At 39.6% G+C, this 19,416-nt stretch overlaps 1 protein-coding gene across 2 annotated transcripts in view; it reads right to left on the minus strand.

The window, feature by feature from the left end:
• Nucleotides 1–19,416, minus strand: part of LOC131512337 (probable cation-transporting ATPase 13A5) — a 116,578-nt gene that overhangs the window by 70,144 nt on the left and 27,018 nt on the right. For both annotated transcript variants that reach the window (XM_058730857.1, XM_058730856.1), the window contains exons 6-7: nucleotides 16,773–16,842; nucleotides 4,892–5,026 (exon numbers count right to left, since the gene is read on the minus strand). In XM_058730857.1, coding sequence (XP_058586840.1) covers nucleotides 4,892–5,026; nucleotides 16,773–16,842 — 205 coding nt within the window. The remainder of the gene's footprint in view (nucleotides 1–4,891; nucleotides 5,027–16,772; nucleotides 16,843–19,416) is intronic.

The following is a 19,416-nucleotide window of genomic DNA, read 5'->3' on the forward strand; positions in this document are numbered from 1 at the left end:
GCGTCAGGCTCTGGGCTGATGGCTCGGAGCCTGGAGCCTGTTTCCGATTCTGTGTCTCCCTCTCTCTCTGCCCCTCCCCCGTTCATGATCTGTCTCTCTCTGTCCCAAAAATAAATAAATAAATAAATAAATAAATAAAAAAAAAATATCTGACAAAAGTCAAGTCAGAGGAAAAATGATAGACTAAGAAAGAAAACTTTTCCACATGGATGATGGATATAAAGAGACAATAAATAGAAAACAAAAATGCATATATCTATTGGAGGAAAATGTATCTAATCTCACTAATAATTAGTGGAATATAAATTAAAACATCATTGGGACACAATTTTTTTAAAATACACTAGACTAAAAAAAATTTAAACATCAATATATAACACTGGTGAGGATCTGGAGAAATGGATACTCTCATATGTTGCCGTTATTTTATTTAAGAAAATAATAAATATTGCAGGATCTATTAACATCCAAAATATACATACATTTAGATTCAACAACCTGGCTTTTGATTATTTTACTAAAAACAAATGCAAACACTCATATGTAAGGACACATCTATATTGTAGTTGTGTGTAATTCAGCATACTTGTGGTGGCAAAAATTGGAAAGGAAGCCCCCTATTTTCTAGAAATAAACGAATGGCTGAACAAATTATGATATACCATGGAATTTCACACCGTTATTTTTAAACGTGATTTAGAATTATTTATTTACTTGGTAGATAGCCGTTATATTTATTGTAAAGTGACAAATGCAAGTTCCAGATTAATGTACAAAGTATGTTCCTGTTTTATTAAAACAAATAAATACATAAGTAAATCTCCACATAAACTTGTATTTCTCTGCATCTTATAGAGGAGAAAAAATGAAATATATATTTAGCTAATGATGACATAAGTAAATAAATAAATAAATATATGTATTGTGGATCTTAGTGCTTGAATTTGTCTTTTGGTGGATTCCTCTGGAACAACAGCTCTTAAGCTTTCAGAATGCATGACAAGCACCTGTTATGAAACTGTGAAAAAGCACAGATTCCTCTTGTTACCTTGGATATTTTGACTTAATGGGTCAGGAGCTTAGGAATCTTGACTAATTCTCTCACTGAAACATTGCCCTCTAGAGTATTGAATCAAACCTGTTTTCTCTGTAACCCTTCCCAACTCCCACACAGGAATCTCTATATTTCTTTTCTGTTTCCTTAAAGACAGTTATACCTACGTTCCAAATGAAAAAAATAGTGTAAAGGAACTTGAGGAGAGACTGAAATTTGTCATAAACATGTAGATGGGAAGTATGTATTTAAGTCAGGGGAAATATGTGGAAATATTGTAAGGGGTGTAACACATCAAGTGGTAACACCACATTTACTTAGGACCCATTGATTACAGGCAACAGAAATTGGTTAAACTGGTTTAAGCAGATGAGAAATTGTGAAGATGCAGGGACATCTCACTAACCTAAGGTGGGAAGTGAAGCCAGAGCTCCCAAGGGCTTCAAACAAGAGCAGGAAATGCTATGAAGAGTAGGTTATTCATTCGGTCTCTGTCTCTCTGCCCTCTCCCTTTCTGCTGGGCTCCATATGGCTCACCTCTGTCTCTGTGTATTTGGTTCGTTCTTTGTGCAAGTTTTTTTCTCTGCTGTCCACACACAAGGATCAAGGGTTGCCACCCTGGTCCTAGCATCACTTTTCAGATCACATTCCTGACAGAGCATGACAGATAGCTTCAAGTCTTAGGCTTGGATCCCAGGCTAAAAGATATATGGGCATCATTCCTGCTGATGGACTGGCTTCCGCTGGGTCAGATACCCCCGTTCCAACTATGTGTGCCAGTGGAAAGAGAGAGCCACCTAGAGCAAACTAGTTGCAGGCTGCCAGAGTTCTAAGAGGAGGGGGGTTGCAGTGCTTGCCCCAAAATATGTGTACTACTTTCATGCTTGTCAGGGAATACGAGGCTGGAGAGAGTAACCCAAGTTCATGGGTACAGGCTCCATTAAAGTCCACTGTACTTCATGTCTTTCAGTCCTATGAGCTACTGGTACATATTTATAGTACATATCCCTTTGATGATTAGGGTAATTTAGACAGGTTTCTATTCTTCATACACATCCTGACTTGAGTAGTTTAGGACTAAAGTCCAAGTGAACACTATTAGGGTCCAATAGGAATTAACTCCAGTTTGCAGCACATGCTCTCAGATTTCCAGTGGCCAGAAAATTTCTTACTAGCATTCTAAAGTTTTCAAGGGCTTTTTTACATTCCTTGTCAGTGGCCCTGGCAAAATGATAGAATCCTAAAATGGTGAGACCTAAAAAAGTAGGGTATAACCTCCACCATGTATATAGCTGAGGAAAGTGAGCCCAAGGAAAACAGAGTCCTCGGGCTCATATGAGTGAACCAGCGGTTGTTACCAGCCCTGTCCCGATGGTCCCATGCTGCCTCCTGTTCTCTTCAATCTCTGTACCCCCTCCCCCTCCCATCTGTCCCTTGCCAACTTTCCCTAACTTTTAATAATAAAAACAGCAACAGCAATATCAATGATAACAAGAACTAACATTTTACTAAGTGCCTACTATGTACCAGAAATATAAGTATTCAAAGTGATTGTTTCATTTAATTCGCTCAACTCTAACACCAACACACACTCACATGCCCACACACATACACACCTTCTACAGATGAGGAAACTGATTATAACAGCACCAAGTAACACAAACAGGAGAGGTAAGGGGGAGGTTTTCAATCTGACTAGATAAGTTCTCCCTCCCAAAAGGCCTCAGAGAGTTCTGTGTTTTTCCTGAGAACACTTGGATGGTTTATGACGATATATCCGGGTGACTGTGCGTAGATGTCGCCCCAGTGGAAGGAACGACATGCGAGAAGGGCTGTATTCACTGATGTGTGACTTAAGCCAGAAAGTGTATGAATGGATTGCACGTATCAAATCAGATATTCCATTAAGGAAAGATTTCTCAAAACCCAGAAACTAGAAATTCTATCTGCTGGCTTCACATTACATACCTTTATCAAATGACTAAGGTAAAAGCTTAGGACACTCTACTTTTCTATTGAGACTCAGCAGAATAGTCAGATCTTTATTGTCTTGGTGTCTATGGTCATGCTTTTGCTCAAAGGCCCAGAGTTCACCAGAAAGACAGTTACTCTCCCCCAGGCCTCGGCAGCCAGGCAAGTTGCTGGTCACTCTTCACATCTTTGTGATATAAATTAGTTTGTGAAAAAACACACCTAGGTACTCACTTTTTAAAAAGGCAGAAAACCAGAAACAAAACAAAGTCCTAGTAGCCTGGTCTCCAGCTCAAAGTATCTCCATTCATCTAACTTTTCATTTTTAGATCCTGTTTCCTAACTCTTTACATATCTATTGTCTTTCATTTCTCATCAAAGACTTCATAACTCAAAATTTGTAGGATCTAAAACCAGATAACGAGCTGATATTAGATTTAATATTGTTGAGCCACTGAAATGGAATAGGAATGAAAGCTCCCTTTCAGTTAGGCTTATGTAAAGGCCCCACGCCTGCCTTTCTGACTTGTGCCCAGTGCTCACTGTGTGGACATCCAGAACTCATCTCCCTTCTCAACACTTGTGTTTGACTTTCATTCCCAGCTGTGACACTACTTTGGAAAGTGCCTTATGCTAAGGAAATATCGCACATGTGGCAGAATTTCATTTTATGAGGAGCCAGAAGCTCTGACTCTGTCACAAAACCAAACTCTGATTTGGAACAAGCTCCCTGGATCTTAGTTTTTTTCCCTGGAGATGAAGGATGAAACTTGAGACTAGGCAGTTTCAACAGTGCAGTAGAGTTGACAGGCTGACACAGTGTACCGTAACAATGCCCAGCCCCCAGCCCCATCTCTACAAAGCTAATTCCATAGTCAAGTTTTCAAAAACATACAGAAAATACAGTGAGACATCGTTTTTGGGGTTGCCTCCTGATTTTCAGGCTGATGATTCTTAAGCAAAGTAGTCAAACGTTTTCTAGAAAGATACTGTGGGGGCTGAGACTTGCAGGGACTGTGGAGTTATAAGTAATATTCAGCAAAATTCTATTTCAGAATGCACTGCTATCTCATTTAGAAGACTGATTATTTTGGGGCACCTGGATGGCTCAGTCAGCTGCGTCTGAATCTTGATTTCAACTCAGGTCATGATCTAGCATTTCATGAGATCAAGACCCATGTTGCCTTATTGGAATTCTCTCTCTCCCCCTCTCTCTTCCCCTTCCCTGCTCATGCTCACTTGCTCTCTCTCAAAATAAATAAACTTAAAAAAGAAGACTATTTTTAAAAAGGAAGACTTTAAATCGCTACAAGATGGGGCGCCTGGGTGGCTCAGTCGGTTAAGCATCTGACTTCAGCTCAGGTCATGATCTCACAGTCTGTGACTTCAAGCCCCATGTCGGGCTCTGTGCTGACAGCTCGGAGCCTGGAGTTTGCTTCAGATTCTGTGTCTCCCTCTCTTTCTGACCTTCCCCTGTTCATGCTCTGTCTCTGTCTCAAAAATAAGTTAAAACATTTTAAAAAATTTAAATAGCTATGAGATGAACAATGATGGAAAGGTATGCTGTCATCATTAATCCATCAAAGCATTCTTTCCCACCATACTCAGATACAGCCTCGGAGTCCTTCTGAACACTGTATGCGGGTCAGCCTTCAGTCGATAAATCCGGGTTTGCAAAGACATTTACATCTACCTGCTATTTCTGAAGATCTCCTCCTGAGTTCTCACATTTAGTAAGCCCTTGTTTTTTTTGCTTTATGACTTAAGTTTCACAAAGCTACTCCTTGCTGTCAGTGGAAAACCCATAGGCTTTGCTTTTTGTGCACCATAAGCTTAATAGAACCCAACTGTGATTTTAGCTCTTACCTGTCGCAAATCATACACACTTAAGACAATGGAGATAATAGACAAGATGATGATGGCCACAGAGTATTCTATGTAACCTTGAGACAGCCACAAAGTTAGGGTAAAGGCTTGGAACACGTAGAATGGATTTAAAACCTGCAAGTACAAAAACAGCATGTGAGTCACTTGCATGGATCACATCATTTCAAAGAAATTGAAGAAGAAACAAAGAAATGGAGAAAACTTTCATGCTTATGGATTAGAAGAGCAAATATTGTTAAAATGTCTAAACTACCCAAAGCAATCTGTACATCCAATGCAATCCCTATCAACATACCACCAGCATTTTGTCACAAAGCAAGAACAAACAATTCTAAAATTTGTGTGGAACCACAAAAACCCTGAGTATCAAAAAGTCATGTTGAAAAAGAAAAGTAAAACAATTCCAGACTTCAAGCTATATTACAAAGCTGTAATCATCAAGACAGTATGGTACTGGCACAAAAACAGACACATAGATCAATGGATCAGAATAGAGAACCCAGAAATGGACCCACAACTATAGCGTAGCTAATCTTCAACAAATCAGGAAAGACTATCCAATGGAAAGAAGACAATCTCTCCAACAAATGGTGTTGGGAAAATTGGATGGCAATAAGCAAAAGAATGAAACTGGACCACTTTCTTACACCATACACAAAAATAAATTCAAAATGGATGAAAAGCCTAACTGTGAGACAGGAAACCATCAAAATGCTAGAGGAGAACATAGGCAGCAACTTCTTTGATCTTGGCCACAGCAACTTCTTACCAGATACATCTCCAGAGGCAAAGGACATGAAAGCAAAAAAGAACTATTGGCACTTCATCAAGAAAAAAAGCTTCTGTACACCAAGGGAAATAATCAACAAAACTAAAAAGACAACCTACAGAATGGGAGAAGATATTTGCAAATGACATATAAGACAAAGGGCTAGTATCCAAAGTCTATAAATAACTTATCAAACTCAACCTCCCAAAAATAATCCAGTGAAGAAATGGGCAGAACACATGAACAGACATTTCTCCAAAGAAGGTTTTCAAATGGCTAACAAACACATGAAAAAAATGCTCAACATCACTCGTCATCAGGGAAATACAAATCAAAACCACTGCCAGATACCAGGTACCACCTCACACCTGTCAGAATGGCTAAAATTAACAACTCAGGAAACAATGGATGCTAGCAAGGATACAGAGAAGGGCGAACCCTCTTACACTGTTGATGGGAACGCAAACTGGTACAGACACTCTATAAAACAGCATAGAAGCTCCTCAAAAAGTTAAAAATGGAACTATCCTATGATCTAACAATTGTACTACCAGGTATTCATTCAAAGGATACAAAAAAATACTGATTTGAAGGGGCACATGCACCCCAATATTTATGCAGCACTATTAACAATAGCCAAATTATATAAATAACCCAAATGTCCATTGACTGATGAATGGATAAAGAACATGGGAGGTATATGTATATAATGGAACATTACTCAGCCACCAAAAAAGAATGAAATCTTGTCATTCGCAACAACGTGGATGGAACTAGAGTGTATTATACTAAGCAAATAAGTATATGCTTAGAAAGACAAATACCATATGATTTTACTCATATGTGGAATTTAAGAAAGAAAACAGATGAACACAGGGGAAGTGAAGGAAAAATAAAATAAAAACAGAGAGGGAGGCAAACCATGAGAGACTTAACTATAGAGAACAAATGGAGGGTTGCTGAAGGGAGGTATATGGGGGGGTTGGGTCGAATGGGTGAAGGGCATCAAGGAGGGCATTTGTGACGAGCGCTGGGTGTTGTATGTAAATGATAAATCACTACATTCTGCTTCTGAAACCAATAATGCAGGACATGTTAACTAACTTGAACTTAAATAAACTCTTGGAAGAAAAAACAGATGATGTCATTTTATCGATTTTTTAAATCATTTTTTACAACACACAATGATCTCTAATATTTATGAATTCACTTAGAACTCAGTTTCAGTGGAGTCAGTGTCAAGCACATAGCATGTGCTATGGTGGAAGCAAAATTATTTTAAGCACTCAGAGCCTGTCAAAAATTGATTATTCTTATTTATTTTGAATTTTGAAAAATGTTTTATAATATCAAAATCTAACGATTTACCTTTCTAAACATTATTTACCTACAATGGAGAATTCAGGCTCTTAAAACACACTTCATCTCTGACCTTTTTTTTTTTTTAACATTTATTTATTTTTGAGACAGAGAGAGACAAAGCATGAACAAGGGAGGGGCAGAGAGAGAGGGAGACACAATCCGAAGCAGGCTCCAGGCTCTGAGCCATCAGCCCAGAGCCCAACGCGGGGCTCGAACTCATGGACCGCGAGATCGTGACCCGAGCCGAAGTCGGACGCTCAACTGACTGAGCCACCCAGGCGCCCCAGATCTCTGACCGTTTTTATTGCAGTTTCTTCTTCCCATACTCACATGCTGCAGATTGAGTCAAGTTGTGTGATGAAAATAGAAGACTGCATTTTTATCCAGATTGTTGAAAAATAACATATTCGTCACATCACAGGTTTTTAGCAAGATGCTCTGAGCATCAGGCACGTCAGCATGGGCCCCTCCTTTGAACGGGATGGGGGGGTGGGAGTCATCTTACCCAAAACTGCAGTGAAATTCATGGGAAGAATGTATCACAAGCCCAAAGCTGGCCATCCATGCACATATATTTTGGTCTCTTTATTATACCTTTCACTTTTTTATTCCCTCAATTGTCCCCATTTTGGTCCTGCTGGTCCCACTGTTAATAATGATAGCAGAGAGGGCAAACCTGAGGAGGTAGATGTAGTCATCTGATGTACATAGTGTGAATGAAAAAACCCATCTGACCAAAACAAGGATTATTTTCTTGGTGAAGTGCTCTTTACGATGATTATGAATTAGATGAAATATTACCTAAAACTGGTGCCACTCTGTTACCTCTACTTTCTATATTCTCTAATATATTAAACTTCTACTTTAGTCTTCACAGTGAACTGACATCCAGTTAGTAAGTTAATAGGTTGCATTTTAAGAGTTTCTTAAACCCTTGGATATATTTTGTGCGTTAACAAAGCTTTTGTTCTTTAATGTTTCTTATTTCCATTGCAACATGCTTTTCTTACAAACTATAGCTCTTCTCTTTGCTTGGCATAAAATGCTCTAATTGTAGATGATACACTAATGATAATATGATTTTGAGTTTATATAAACTCAGTAGAAAATGTGGTTAAATACTTCTTGTATAAGAAACAACACCATCATAATTAATTTAACTCCCTTATTCAATATTCTTTTGAAACCAAAATACAAAGTAGTATTACTTGCTTTTTTCCTACTGAAGGCTTAGTAAGTAGATGGAGAAAATACTACCACTCCTTTCAAAATAACCAAATTGACACCTGGGAGAATCTTTGACAACCTGAAAATGTATTTGAACAAGAAGTTTAAACAGCAGCTGGCTTTTTGATAGTGGATGAAACTGCATATGTGGAGGACATGGGGTATGTGGGAAATCTCAGTACCTGCCAATCAATTTTTCTGCGAACTGAAGACTGCTCTAAATAAAAGTCTCATTATCTTTTAACATGTGACCATGCTAAACAAAGTGACCACTGTTGTGGATTAGAAATAGACTAGAAATGTGCAGTATGGAGTGGAGGTTAGCACAATCAGCTCACTGGGCTCCACCTAAGGAATGGAGAGTGGTGGGCTAGGGACTCATGCTACAGGGAATATGATTGACAGTGTGCCATAGCGGCAGGGGACAAAACCAGCCTTGCTCTCTGACCCAGGAACAGAGGCCAAGGAAAGTCACAACCAGCAGCTGTTCACTGGCAGAGGGCAAAATGGAAAAGAACAAAGTTCATGGTGCCACTGTGAACTTGGCCAAACCCCAGCTGGCTCAAGGCCTGAATCTGCTTGTACCTGGGGAGTAGAGCCCCACCCTACAGGAGTTGGTTCTGAACTGAGGGCCATGGGGACTACCAAGAGGCAAACTCAGAGCCATCCTACAGGGACAGTGGACACAGAGAAAAAGAGAGAAATGTAGACAAGGGAAGTACCACTTAAGGGCAGCTCACCAGAGCTGCCTCCATCACTACCAGAGCTTCCATCACCATCACTAATAATAATAACTTCAATATTTGCAAATGACATATCAGATAAAGGGTTAGTATCCAAAATATACAAAGAACTTATCAAACTCAACACCCAAAAAACAAATAATCCAGTGAAGAAATGGGCAAAAGACATGAGTAGACACTTCTCCAAAGAAGACATCCAGATGGCCAACTGACACATGAAAAAATGCTCCACATCACTCATCATCAGGGAAATACAAATCAAAACCACAATGAGATACCACCTTACACCTGTCAGAATGGCTAACATTAACAACTCAGGCAACAACAGATGTTGGCAAGGAGAAAAAGGATCTCTTGCGTTACTGGGGGGAATGCAAGCTGGTGCAGCCACTCTGGAAAACTGTATGGAGGTTCCCCAAAAAACTAAAAATAGAACTACTCTATGACGCAGCAATTGCACTGTTAGGCATTTATCCAAAGGATACAGGTGTGCTGTTTATCCAAGGGATACAGGTGTGTTGTTTTGAAGGGACACATGCACCCCCATGTTGATAGCAGCACTATCAACCATAGCCAAAGTACGGAAAGAGCCAATGCCCATCAATGGATGGATAAAGAAGATGTGGTATATATATATATATATATATACAATGGAGTATTACTCAGCAATCAAAAAGAATGAAATCTTGACATTTCATCCACGTGGATGGAATTATGCTAAATGAAATTAGTCAGAGAAAGACAAAAATCATATGACTTCACTCATTTGAGGACTTTAAGAGAAAAAACAGATGCACATAAAGGAAGGGAAACAAAAAATAATATAAAAACAAGGTGGGGGACAAAACAAATGAGGGGGACTCATAAGTATGGAGAACAAACTGAGCGTTGCTGGAGGGGTTGTGGGAAGGGGGTGGGCTAAATGGGTAAGGTGCATTAAGGACTCTACTGAAATCTTTGCTTCACCATATACTGATTTGGATAAAAATTTAGAAAAATAAAAAATAAAGTTAAATCAAAAAAAGAAGGAAAAAAATAACTTCAAAGCACACAAAGAAAATATTCTAAAAAATAAATAAATCCACTAACAAAGAAAGAAGTCATTCCCAAGAAAATTGACATAATAAAACAACCAGAGAAAGACAAAACTAATATGTTTAAAATCATCAAAAAGAGAATAAGGGTAGGAGATGCTCCGGAAGATGTCATCGTAAGAGGACGTTGGGCTCACTGCGTCCTGCTGATCACTTAGATTCCACCCACACCTGCCTAAATAACACAGAAAACCACCAGAAGACTAGTAGAATGGATTCTCCCGAGCCAAGCGTAGACGAGAGGCCCACGGAAAAGGGTAGGAAGGATGGAGAGGTGGTGCGCGCTACACAGACTGGTGGGAGGGAGCCGGCCAGAGGGACGGCCCGCCGGCAAAACAGAGCTCCTGAGTCTGGCTTGCAGAAGCGGAGGGGCCAGATGGAGTGTGTTCTGACAGCAAACGGGACTTATCTGGAAGGTCATATGTTAACATCTCTGCTCGGAGAGCGGGAGGGCTGGAGGACAACGGGAGGGAGAATTGTTGAGCCTCGGACAACAGAGCTCAGCTTGGAGGGGAACAAAGGCGCTCACCAGCACCATATTCCTTGCCCACCCCCCAGCCAAAATCCCAAAGGGAATCATTTCCTGACAGGGAACTTCCTTGCACTGCGCAAACACTCAACACTGTGCTTCTGTGGATCCATCCCCTCCGGCAGAGGGTCTCACTCCCTCCCGGTCCTGCAGGGCCCCTCCCGAAGCAGATCACCAAATGAAAAGCGAGCTGAGCCTGCCCCTCCCACCCCTGTGCACCTTGCTGATCCACCCCAGCTAATACGCCAGATCCCCAGCACCACAAGCCTGGCAGTGTGCAAATAGCCCAGTCGGGCCACCCCACCCCATGGTGAATCCCCCCCCAGGTGAGGGGAAGAGAAGGTACACACCAGTCTGACTGTGGCCTCAGTGGTGGGCTGGGAGCAGACATCAGGTCTGACTGCAGCCCCACCCACCAATGCAAGTTATTCAAGACAGCACAGGCGAAGTGCGCTGCAGTTCCCCACCATTGCAGAGACTATCCAAAATGACGAAACGGAAGAATTGCCTTCAAAAGAAACTCTGGGAAATAGCGACAGCTAACAAACTGATCAAAAACGATTTAAACAATATAACAGAAAGTGAATTTAGAGTAATAGTCATAAAATTAATCGCTGAGCTTGAAAACAGTATAGAGGACAGCAGAGAATCTATTGCTACAGAGATCAAGGGACTAAGGAACAGCCAGGAGGAGATAAAAAATGCTATTAATGAGCTGCAAAATAAAATAGAGGTGACTACAGCTCAGATTGAAGAGACAGAGGAGAGAATAGGGAAAAAGAAGATAAAATTATGGAAAAAGAAGAAGCTGAGAAAAAGAGAGATAAAATCCAGGAGTATTAGGGGGTAATTAGAGAACTAAATGATGCACTGAAGAGAAATCTACATATAATTGGTATTCCAGAGGAGGAAGAGAGAGGGAAAGGTGCTGAAGGTGTACTTGAAGAAATCATAGCTGAGAATTTCCCTGATCTTGGGAAGGAAAAAGGGATTGAAATCCAAGACGCACAGAGAACTCCCTTCAGATGTAACTTGAATCGATCTTCTGCACGATATATCATAGTGAAACTGGCAAAATATAAGGATAAAGAGAAATTTCTGAAAGCAGCTAGGGATAAACGTGCTCTAACATATAAAAGGAGACTGATAAGACTCGTGATGGATCTCTCTACTGAAACTTGGCAGGCCAGAAAGGAATGGCAGGAAATCTTCAATGTGATGAACAGAAAAAATATGAAGCCGAGAATCCTTTATCCAGCAAGTCTGTCATTTAGAATAGAAGGAGAGATAAAGGTCTTTCCAAATGAACAAAAACTGAGGGAATTCAACACCACTGAACCAGCCCTACAAGAGATACTAAGGGGGATCCTGTGAGGCAATGTCCAGAGGCATCGCTACAAGCATGAAACCTACAGACATTGCAATGACTCTAAACCCATATCTTTCTATAATAAAACTGAATGTAAATGGACTAAATGTGCCAACCAAAAGACATAGGGTATTAGAATGGATAAAAAAACAAGACCCATATATTTGCTGTCTACAAGAGACTCATTTTAGACCTGAGGACACCTTCAGATTGAAAGTGAGGGGATGGAGAACTATCTATCATGCAACTGGAAGTCAGAAGAAAGCTGGAGTAGCCATACTTATATCAAACTAGACGTTAAATTAAAGGTTGTAACAAGAGATGAAGAAAGGCATTATATAATAATTACAGGGTCTATCCATCAGGAAGAACCAACAATTATAAATGTCTATGTGCTGAATATGGGAGCCCCCAGATATATAAAACAATTATTCACAAACATAAGCAAACTTATTGACAAGAATGTGGTCATTGCAGGGGACTTTAATACCCCACTTACAACAATGGATAGATCATCTAGACACATGGTCAATAACCAAGGGCCCTGAATGATACATTGGATCAGATGGACTTGACAGATATATTTAAAACTCTGCATCCCAAAGCAACAGAATATACTTTCTTCTAGAGTGCACATGGAATATTCTCCAGCATAGATCACATACTGGGTCACAAAACAGCCCTTCATAAGTATACAAGAATTGCGATCATACCATACATATTTTCGGACCACAATGCTATGAAGCTTGAAATCACCACAGGAAAAATTCTGGAAAACTTCCAAAAGCATGGAGGTTAAAGAACACCTTACTAAAGAATGAATTGGTCAACCAGTCAATTAGAGAAGAAATTAAAAAATATATGGAAACAAACGAAATTGAAAATACAACAGTCCAAATGCTTTGGATTGCAGCGAAGGCAGTCCTGAGAGGAAAATACAATGCAATCCAGGCCTATCTCAAGAAACAAGAAAAATCCCAAATACAAAATCTAACAGCACACTTAAAGGAAATAGAAGCAGAACAGCAAAGACACTCTAAACCCAGCAAAAGAAGAGAAATAATAAAGATCAGAGCAGAAATAAACAATATAGAATCTAAAAAAACTGTAGAGCAGATCAACGAAATTAAGTGTTGGCTTTTTGAAAAAATAAACAAAATTGATAAACCTCTAGCCAGGCTTCTTGAAAAGAAAAGGGAGATGACCCAAGTAGATAAAATCATGAATGAAGATGGAATGATTACAACTTATCGCTCAGAAACACAAGCAATTATCAAGGAATACTATGAAAAATTATATGCCAACAAACTGGACAACCTGGAAGAAATGGACAAATTCCTAAACACCCACACACTTTCAAATCTCAATCAGGAGGAAATAGAAAGCTTGAACAGACCCATAACCAGTGAAGAAATTGAATCAGTTATCAATAATCTCCAAACAAATAAGAGTCCAGGACCAGATGGCTTCCCAGGGGAGTTCTACCAGACGTTTAAAGCAGAGATAATACCTCTACTTCTCAAGCTATTCCAAAAAATAAAAAGGGAAGGAGAACTTCCAGACACATTCTATGAAGCCAGTATTACTTTGATTCCTAAACCAGAGACCCAGTAAAAAAAGAGAACTACAGGCCAATATCCCTAATGAATATGGGTGCAAAAATTCTCAAGATACTAGCAAATCCAATTCAACAGCATATAAAAAGAATTATTCGCCATGATCAAGTGGGATTCATTCCTGGGCTGCAGGGCTGGTTCAACATTCACAAATCAATCAACGTGATACATCACATTAATAAAAGAAAAGATAAGAACCATAGTATCCTGTCAATTGATGCAGAAAAAGCATTTGACAAAATTCAGTATCCTTTCTTTCTTTTATACATTTTTTTTAACGTTTATTTATTTTTGAGAGAGACAAAGCATGAACGGGGGAGGGTCAGAGAGAGGGAGACACAGAATCTGAGACAGGCTCCAGGCTCTGAGCTGTCAGCACAGAGCCCGACGGGGGTTCGAACTCACGGACCGCGAGATCATGACCTGAGCCGAAGTCAGCCGCTTAACCGACGGAGCCACCCAGGTGCCCCTCAGCATCCTTCCTTAATAAAAACCCTCGAGAAAGTCGGGATAGAAGGATTATACTTAAACATCATAAAAGCCATTTATGAAGAGCCCACATCTAACATCATCCTCAATGGGGAAAAACTGAGAGCTTTTTCCCTGAGATCAGGAACACGGCAGGGATGTCCACTCTCACCGCTGTTGTTTTAACATAGTGTTGGAAGTGCTAGCATCAGCAGACAACAAAAGGAAATCAAAGGCATCAAAACTGGCAAAGATGAAGTTAAGCTTTCACTTTTTGCAGATGACATGATATTATACATGGAAAATCCAATAGACTCCACCAAAAGTCTGCTAGAACTGATACATGAATTCAGCAAAGTCGCAGGATACAAAATCAATGTACAGAAATCAGTTGCATTCTTATACACGAATAATGAAGCAACAGAAAGACAAAGAAACTGATCCCATTCACAACTGCACCAAGAAGCATAAAATACCTAGGAATAAATCTAACCAAAGATGTAAAAGATCTGTATGCTGAAAACTACAGAAAGCTTATGAAGGAAATTGAAGATATAAAGAAATGGAAAAATATTTCATGCTCCTGGGTTGGAAGAATAAATATTGTCAAAATGTCAATACTACCCAAAGCTATCTACACATTCAATGCAATTCCAATCAAAATTGCACCAGCATTCTTCTCGAAGCTAGAACAAGCAATCTTAAAATTCATATGGAACCACAAAAGGCCCCAAATAACCAAAGTAATTTTGAAGAAGAAGACCAAAGCAGGAGGCATCACAATCCCAGACTTTAGCCTCTACTACAAAGCTGTCATCATCAAGACAGCATGGTATTGGCACAAAACAGACCCAGAGACCAATAGAATAGAATAGAAACCCCAGAACTAGACCCACAAACGTATGGCCTACTAATCTTTGACAAAGCAGGAAAGAACATCCAATGGAAAAAAAGGCAGTGTCTTTAACAAACGGTGCTAGGAGAACTGGACAGCAACATGCAGAAGGTTGAAACTAGACCACTTTCTCACACCATTCACAAAAATAAACTCAAAATGGATAAAGGACCTGAATGTGAGACAGGAAACCATCAAAACCCTAGAGGAGAAAGCAGGAAAGGACCTTTCTGACCTCAGCCATTGCAATTTCTTACTTGACCTATCCCCAAAGGCAAGGGAATTAAAATCAAAAACGAACTACTGGGACCTCATGAAGATAAAAAGCTTCTGCACAGCAAAGGAAACAATCAACAAAACTAAAAGGCAACCAGCAGAATGGGAAAAGATATTTGCAAATGACATATGGGACAAAGGGCTAGAATCCAAAATCTGTAAAGTGCTCACCGAACTCCACACCCGAAAAATAATTCCCAGTGAAGAATTGGACAGAAAACATGAATAGACACTTCTCTAAAGAAGACATCCGGATGGCCAACAGGCACATGAAAAGATGCTCAACGTCGCTCCTCATCAGGGAAATACAAATCAAAACCACACTCCGATATCACCTCACGCCAGTCAGAGTGGCCAAAATGAACAAATCAGGACACTATAGATGCTGGGAACGATGTGGAGAAATGGGAACCCTCTTGCTCTGTTGGTTGGAATGCAAACTGGTGCAGCCGCTCTGGAGAACAGTGTGGAGGTTCCTCAGAAAATTAAAAATAGACCTACCCTATGACCCAGGAGTAGCACTGCTAGGAATTTACCCAAGGGATACAGGAGTACTGATGCATGGGGGCACTTGTACCCCAATGTTTCTAGCAGCACTCTCAACAATAGCCAAATTATGGAAAGAGCCTAAATGTCCATCAACTAACTGATGAATGGATAAAGAAATTGTGGTTTATATACACAATGGAGTACTACGTGGCAATGAGAAAGTATGAAACATGGCCCTTTGTAGCAACATGGATGGAACTGGAGAGAGTGATGCTAAGTGGAATAAGCCATACAGAGAAAGACAGATACCATAGGTTTTCACTCTTATGTGGATCCTGAGAAACTTAACAGAAACCCATGAAGGAGGGGAAGGAAAAAAAAAAAGAGGTTAGAGTGGAAGAGAGCCAAAGCATAAGAGACTCTTAAAAACTGAGAACAAACTGAGGGTTGATGGGGCGGGTGGGAAGGAGGGGAGGGTGGGTGATGGGTATTGAAGAGGGCATCTTTTGGGATGAGCACTGGGTGATGTATGGAAACCAATTTGACAATAAACCTCATATATTAAATAAATAAATAATAAATAAACTTGATACAAAAAATAATAAAGTCATCAAAAAGATCACGGAATTAATAATATTACCTCACCACCACCACCATTACAACCGCCATCAAAAAATTAAAATGAAAAAAACAGAAAATAATGAAACACCAATCTGTCTTTCACGGGTAGAGATTTTTTTTAATGGATTTTAATTTAAAACAAGTGGTTATTTAAAAAGGACCAGTTAGAAATCTTGGAATAAAAATATATTTATTGAAATATCAAAAAAATAAAATAAAAGGAAAAAACTTTCACAGACAGGAAAAGCATAAAGACAGAAGGGAAGAACAAAAAGAAGTTATATGAACCATAGATTTTGTTCATATCCAAGTATCCGTGTGTTGTCTAAAATTTCCTGAATACCAGGAAATAAAAATAAAGAACAAAAATTGTTTTTTTTCAAAGATAGATGAAACAGTTACCTGTTTAATAAGCAGCTTCCATATGAGCTGGATTTCTACCTCAATGGCATTGGGCCCACACACTAATCTTCTGTAAGAAAGTGATCACCAATTAAGTGCCAAATCTAAAACCTCATTGAAAGGGTGGGTGATGGGTATTGAAGAGGGCATCTTTTGGGATGAGCACTGGGTGTTTTATGGAAATCAGTCTGACAATAAATTTCATATTTAAAAAAAATTAAAAAATAAAAATAAATAAAAATAAAACCACATTGATAAGTGAGTACAACCAGACTAGGCAAAAGTCACTTCTCTACCTTTAAGGCTCTTTGTGCCTTTAATCAAAAAATTAATGTGCACATCCTAAAATATTAACATAGTTTTAAAATGAAAGTGCATGATGGACAAAGTTGTTTTTCTAGTTAAAAATATATCTTAATGCAACTCAAGAATCAAAATGCAGTTAGAAAGGCATGTTATTTTTTAAATAATTCAATCTCATTCTGAGAACACCTAACAAGACACAGATATGACGATGTTTCTAGAATTCTTAGGCATTCTAGATTGCTCTTGATGTTCGAGATCATATATATCTTACCTTGGTCTCTTCAGCACCTAGGACAGGTCCTTAGTATATGAAAATAAATACATGAATGAATGAGCTAACAAACTAGAAGATGATATATGGTCTTCACATCTAACACTTTGTTAATCCACACATGAGTACATTCCAGTAAGAGGCCCTCATGTTTGTACAGCATCTGACAATCTACAGCGTTCTCACACAAGATTCTCTCGTTTGTCACAACGGTCTAAAGGAAAGGGCTAATATCTCCCATTTTGCCAATGGGAAAAACTATTCATTTTGTGTGTTCTGCCAAAGGTACCCATATCTAGTATTAATTGTGACAATGCAACTCTTAGCCTTTTATACGTATTATCTCCTGTAATCATCACATTACCTCTACGAGGTTTCATATTATCATCTTTATTATAAAGGAAAGTGAAGTTCAGATAAACTCAGTAACTCCCCCAGAGCCACAGAGCAGGAAAGAAGCGGATCCAGGTGTCACAACGTGGGCTCCACGACTCCACCTCACACTCCGTGAGCACTGATGGTGCAATGTGCATGACGTGTCCTGAATCTAAGGTGTAACAGAGCTCCGCCCAAGTTTGTCTGATTTCCAAGCCACGCCTTTCCTACTGCAATGATTTGCATGGATCCCAGAGGACGCAAACCAGGGTCTTCTGACTCCATGTGTGAAAACACTGAGGTGCAGAGATGTTGGGAGACAGGTCAAACAGCGTGTGCTGCTGGGTTTGCTGCCTGTTACTCAAGATTCCTTTCCTCTGGTACTCACAGGCATGCCCTTTTTTCCCAGTCAGGTGACAGATGTTGAGAATTAAGTTCGGCCCTGATGTATACCCAAGCTGACAGGGAACATCTCTTCCAAGCTCCACATTCAGTGATGTCACGTTGGTGGCTTGAAGTCAGCAATAGCGGTTGTTTTTCCCACGATAGAATTTGGCAGACTCTCCCCATCCAAGCTTTTCTTCTTCCAGAGAGCTGGGTTACCAACAGGGTGACTGGTCTGGGGCCCACGTTAAGAGCTGTCTTGACCACCAGACATTTCTTCTACTTCAGTAGGGTAAACAAAGGAGGCAGGAGCAGGGCATTAAGTGAAAAGAAAATGAGGAGGGGCACAACTTAAAGACTGTCCTCATAAGATTATTGGATGGATGGGGGTAAGGTAGGTGTGGTTTTCCCTGTTTCTGTGAGATAAGAGAATTGTCTCAAGTCCCTGTGGACATATCTACGACAGGCAGTGAGAGAGAAAGTGGCATCCAGTTCATGAATAAGTGAAGATAGGAGCGGGGAAGCTCGTGGAATATTTTTCTTCCCAAGGCCTTCTGAAAATTTCTCTTCAGGATGTTGTCTCTCCTGATGTCCTGATTTGCTTTTTTGCTACCAAAAAGGTGACCACATAAATGTGTCCATTTTCCCTCTTTGCCTGGTTTCTGGGAAACCTGAAGAGAAAGTTGTATTTAGACTTTGTGGCTTTTTGTCATCGAGGAGTTCTCAGTATCCTCCTTCATTTCTCATGTTGCATCCTTGCTTTTCATGAAGGCAAACTCATCTCCAGTTAGGAATTTACTCAGATATCAATCAATCAATCGCATTTGAGTTTTGAAAAAAAAAAAAAATCCCTAGTCTTACATTAAAAAAAAAAAAAAAAGCCCTAGTCTTACATTAAAAAATGATGGGAAAAAATAATACAATAAAAAGTAATAAATAAAAAATGATGGGGGTAAGGGGAGGAGATCTTCACATTCTATTCACTCTCTTTACTGTCTCCCTAGAAAAACCCATGAGTAAAACCTGCCTGGGTATTTGAAAGTAGATTATTTCCTCTATCCTTCGCATTTGGGAAACTAAACTCTTTGTCTTGCTCATTACATTGTCAAGTTCTTTACGGTGTGGACCAGCTTTAAATTTAATTATTTGTGATATTTAGTAAAGCTTGGCACTTGCTAAGGACAAATGTGAAGGGCAATCCTTCCTGTAGAAATGGTGTCCTAGGAGAAGTAAACTTGCGTTAATCAACTACACCTCCTAACTTGGCTCAATCCTTCACGTGTCTGGTGCTTAATGCTATGAAACCAG

This window comes from Neofelis nebulosa, chromosome 5 (assembly GCF_028018385.1).
Source record: "Neofelis nebulosa isolate mNeoNeb1 chromosome 5, mNeoNeb1.pri, whole genome shotgun sequence".
NCBI classification, from domain to species: Eukaryota; Metazoa; Chordata; class Mammalia; order Carnivora; family Felidae; genus Neofelis; species Neofelis nebulosa.